Raw genomic sequence first — 3248 nt, forward strand, 5'->3', positions numbered from 1 at the left:
TATTATATACACTTTGACAAAATAATATTTGTGTGGCATCATAATTAATGATGTAGACTTGAAACCTTAGTTATAAGCATACACTTGCGGGATAAACTACTCTGAAAATTTGTGAGTGATTTAAAATTTCTGAAGCTCAAAATTAGAATGCTGAAAAAAACAATTGATTCTTTCGAAAAATATTTAAAACATGAAAGAGAGAGAATGTGAAAAAATGAAGGATATTGCTCGTGAGATCCTACAATCCGTGAACTTGATCAAATCATTTCATGGATTCCGTTGCCCTAAAACAATAGAGGGTGGGTAGCGTAGATAGTGTGGAGGCATAGGATTCGCGGGGAGCGAATGGGCCATGGGGCATTGGGCATTGGGGAGGGGTCGAGGGGTCGGGCCCTGGACCCTGGCGGGTACGGGGGCGTAGCCATAGCTTCCGCCACTATTTCTCATCAATCAATCAATTCATTCAATCAATCACTGCTCTGCTCTGCTCTGCACTGCACTGCACTGCACTGCATTCGATTTTTGGCGAGGGCAGGGAAGTAAGAAAACAGAAAACAGGGAGCCTGGGCCTCGGTCCACTGTATCCTTTTCTCCACGTACGACGGACGCATAGTCTCTCAGATTCTCAACTATAATAATAAATAATGACAATAACACCAGGAACTACATACCTGCCCGCCCTACGATAGAGGCTTACAGGAACCACGGCCCGGGACTCGCGGATTCCAGCGTGTCGATTACGAATAAGTGTTGTCTTTTTCTTGTAATAAAATGCAACGAGTCCCGTTTGGTTAAAAAATACGTGAGGGCAGGGTGGAGTAGTAGGAGGCAGAGGAGGGTGTGTAGAAGAGGAAAGGGCATAATTAGAGTAAGTAGGCTAGTATGGGTATTATAAGGTACCCCAGTCGACCTCAAAAAGGAGAGTCTCGTCTTTATTCGAATTTGACCAGTATTGTCCATTCGGGGAGGGCTTAAAGCTACCAGTCACTACTACATAGTTTTCTTCTTTTCTTTTTCTTTTTTGTTATAAGGTCGCCCGCACGCACACCACAAGCAGCTCTCCCCCACACTTCCCCTCTGAGTGTCGTGTGTGTTCTGAGGAAAAGCAATGGTGGCGAGGAAGCCGCGAATTGTGATAATCGGGGCCGGCATGGCGGGTCTGAGCGCTGCGAACCGGCTCGCTCGGAGCGCCGGCGACTGCTCGTTGGTGGTGGTGGAGGCGAGCCACCGCATCGGAGGGCGTATCAGCTCTACCGAGTTCGGCGGCAACAGGGTCGAGCTCGGCGCGACTTGGATCCATGGAATTGGAGGCAGCCCCGTCCACGCGATTGCGCGAGACATGGACTTTCTAGTCGACCACGACATGCCGTGGGAGCGCATGGACGGCTTTCCTGAGGAGACAGTCGTGAAGGCGGAGGGCGGAGTGACGGTGGATCCGTCGGTGGTGCAGTCGATGTCGCAGCTGTACAAGGGTCTCATGGACGTCGCCCAGGCCAGGCCTTGTGACCACGGCAGAGAGGCTCAGATTGCTCGGGAGGCCGTCAAGCGCGCCGCCAGAAACGAGGACGGGGGCCTCAGCATTGGCGCCTTCGTCCGTCAGGGATTGGAGTGCTACTGGGAGGGAAAAGAGGGGAGTACTCATGGGAATGGGAACGGGAACGGGAACGGGCAATGGAGTGCGAAGGTTGTGGAGGAGGGCGTGTTTTCAATCCACGAGAACACGGAGAGGACATACACATCCGCCGGGTCGCTGCTGGACCTGGACTTCGAGGCCGAGAAAGAGTACAGGGAGTTTCCAGGCGAGCAGATTACCATCGGGAAGGGCTACTCCACGGTCCTCAAGGCCCTCGCCAGCGTTTTGCCGGCCGCCGCGATTCAGTTCGGGAAGAAAGTGGCTCAAATTCAATGGACCGACGGGGACGAGATTCGGTCGGAGTCGACGCCGGTGCGCATTCATTTCGAAGACGGGTCTCTCATGGACGCCGACCACGTCATCATAACGGTGTCTCTGGGCGTGCTCAAGGCCGGAACGGGGAAGAGCAAGCCTGCGCTCTTTGCCCCCCCTCTTCCTTCCTGCAAGGTCAATGCCATTTCCAAGCTCGGCTTCGGCGTCGTCAACAAGCTGTTCCTCCGAGTGGATTCATCGCAGCAAGGTGTGATTTTCCCCTTTCTCCAGTTCGTGTTCGGGAAGTCCGGGGGGCTAGAGAAGAAGAGCAAGGTCCCCTGGTGGATGAGGAAAACGGTGTCTTTGTGTCCCATTTACAGAACTTCCAACGTTCTGCTCGCCTGGTTTGCTGGAGAAGAGGCTCTGGAGCTCGAATGTCTATCTGATGAGGAAATTATAAAGGGAGTTTCGGATACTCTGGTGAGTTTCGGTGTCAGAGATAACAACGGGGGGAAAGAGAAGAGAGGAGTCGTCAATGGCGTGAACATGAAGATGAAGAGTGAGGGGTGCATATCAGAGTCTGGAGCGAAAGAGAAGATAAATGGAGATTTCAGTGGAGTGTTGAGGAGCGGTTGGGGATTCGATCCCCTGTTTCGAGGGTCGTACAGTTATGTGGCAGTGGGTTCGAGCGGGCAGGACATTGATACAATTGCAGAGCCGCTGCCGAAGCGGTCTTCACAAGCTGCCCTGAATCCTCCCCTGCAGCTTCTCTTTGCAGGGGAAGCCACGCACAGGACACATTATTCAACGACTCATGGAGCTTACTATAGCGGTTTGAGGGAAGCCAACAGGCTCCTTCAGCACTATGGATGGACCAATCTTGAATGCCTCTAAAAATTTTATTTCTTTTGCTTTATACAACTATTGGGTTTTTTTTTGTGAGGCGAAAAAAAATATTATCTTTCAACAATTTTCTGCTCTAAGCTTTTCGTGATAATAGATATATCACTGCCGGCTGTTATTGAAGAATCGAAACTGTGATCTTGGACAAGAAGACTGTATATATCTTCAGCAAATTGTAAACAATTACTTCAAGTGTGGTGGTAGAGCATTTTATTAATGGTTCTAGTTTTTTATTTACTTTTCCAGTGTTTTTTCAAGTTGTTCTGGGAACAATCTAATTCTTCTAGCATTGCAGTAAGATTTTGTATCTTTTGCTTTTGTTATTGAAGCAACATCATCAATCATTTCTGCCCACTCTGGTTCTTTTCAGTTTTAAAGTTTTGTCGTGTACGTCTGGTCCACATCTTGTGTCTTGTATTTAAAAAAAATAAAAGCCTTGAACTAGGCTTTCTACGGGTAT

The 3248-nt window shown here is 49.4% G+C and overlaps 1 protein-coding gene across 1 annotated transcript; it reads left to right on the plus strand.

Annotated features, from left to right (window-relative positions):
• Positions 1–207: 207 nt before the first annotated feature.
• Positions 208–3025, plus strand: PAO5 (polyamine oxidase 5). Its single transcript, XM_089799869.1, has one exon. It carries the CDS (start codon positions 1109–1111, stop codon positions 2777–2779), a length of 1671 nt encoding a protein of 556 aa, XP_089655995.1. The 5' UTR covers positions 208–1108; the 3' UTR covers positions 2780–3025.
• Positions 3026–3248: the final 223 nt, after the last annotated feature.

This window comes from Cupressus sempervirens, chromosome 9 (assembly GCF_028749045.1).
Source record: "Cupressus sempervirens isolate cs-2001-9-10 chromosome 9, ASM2874904v1, whole genome shotgun sequence".
NCBI classification, from domain to species: Eukaryota; Viridiplantae; Streptophyta; class Pinopsida; order Cupressales; family Cupressaceae; genus Cupressus; species Cupressus sempervirens.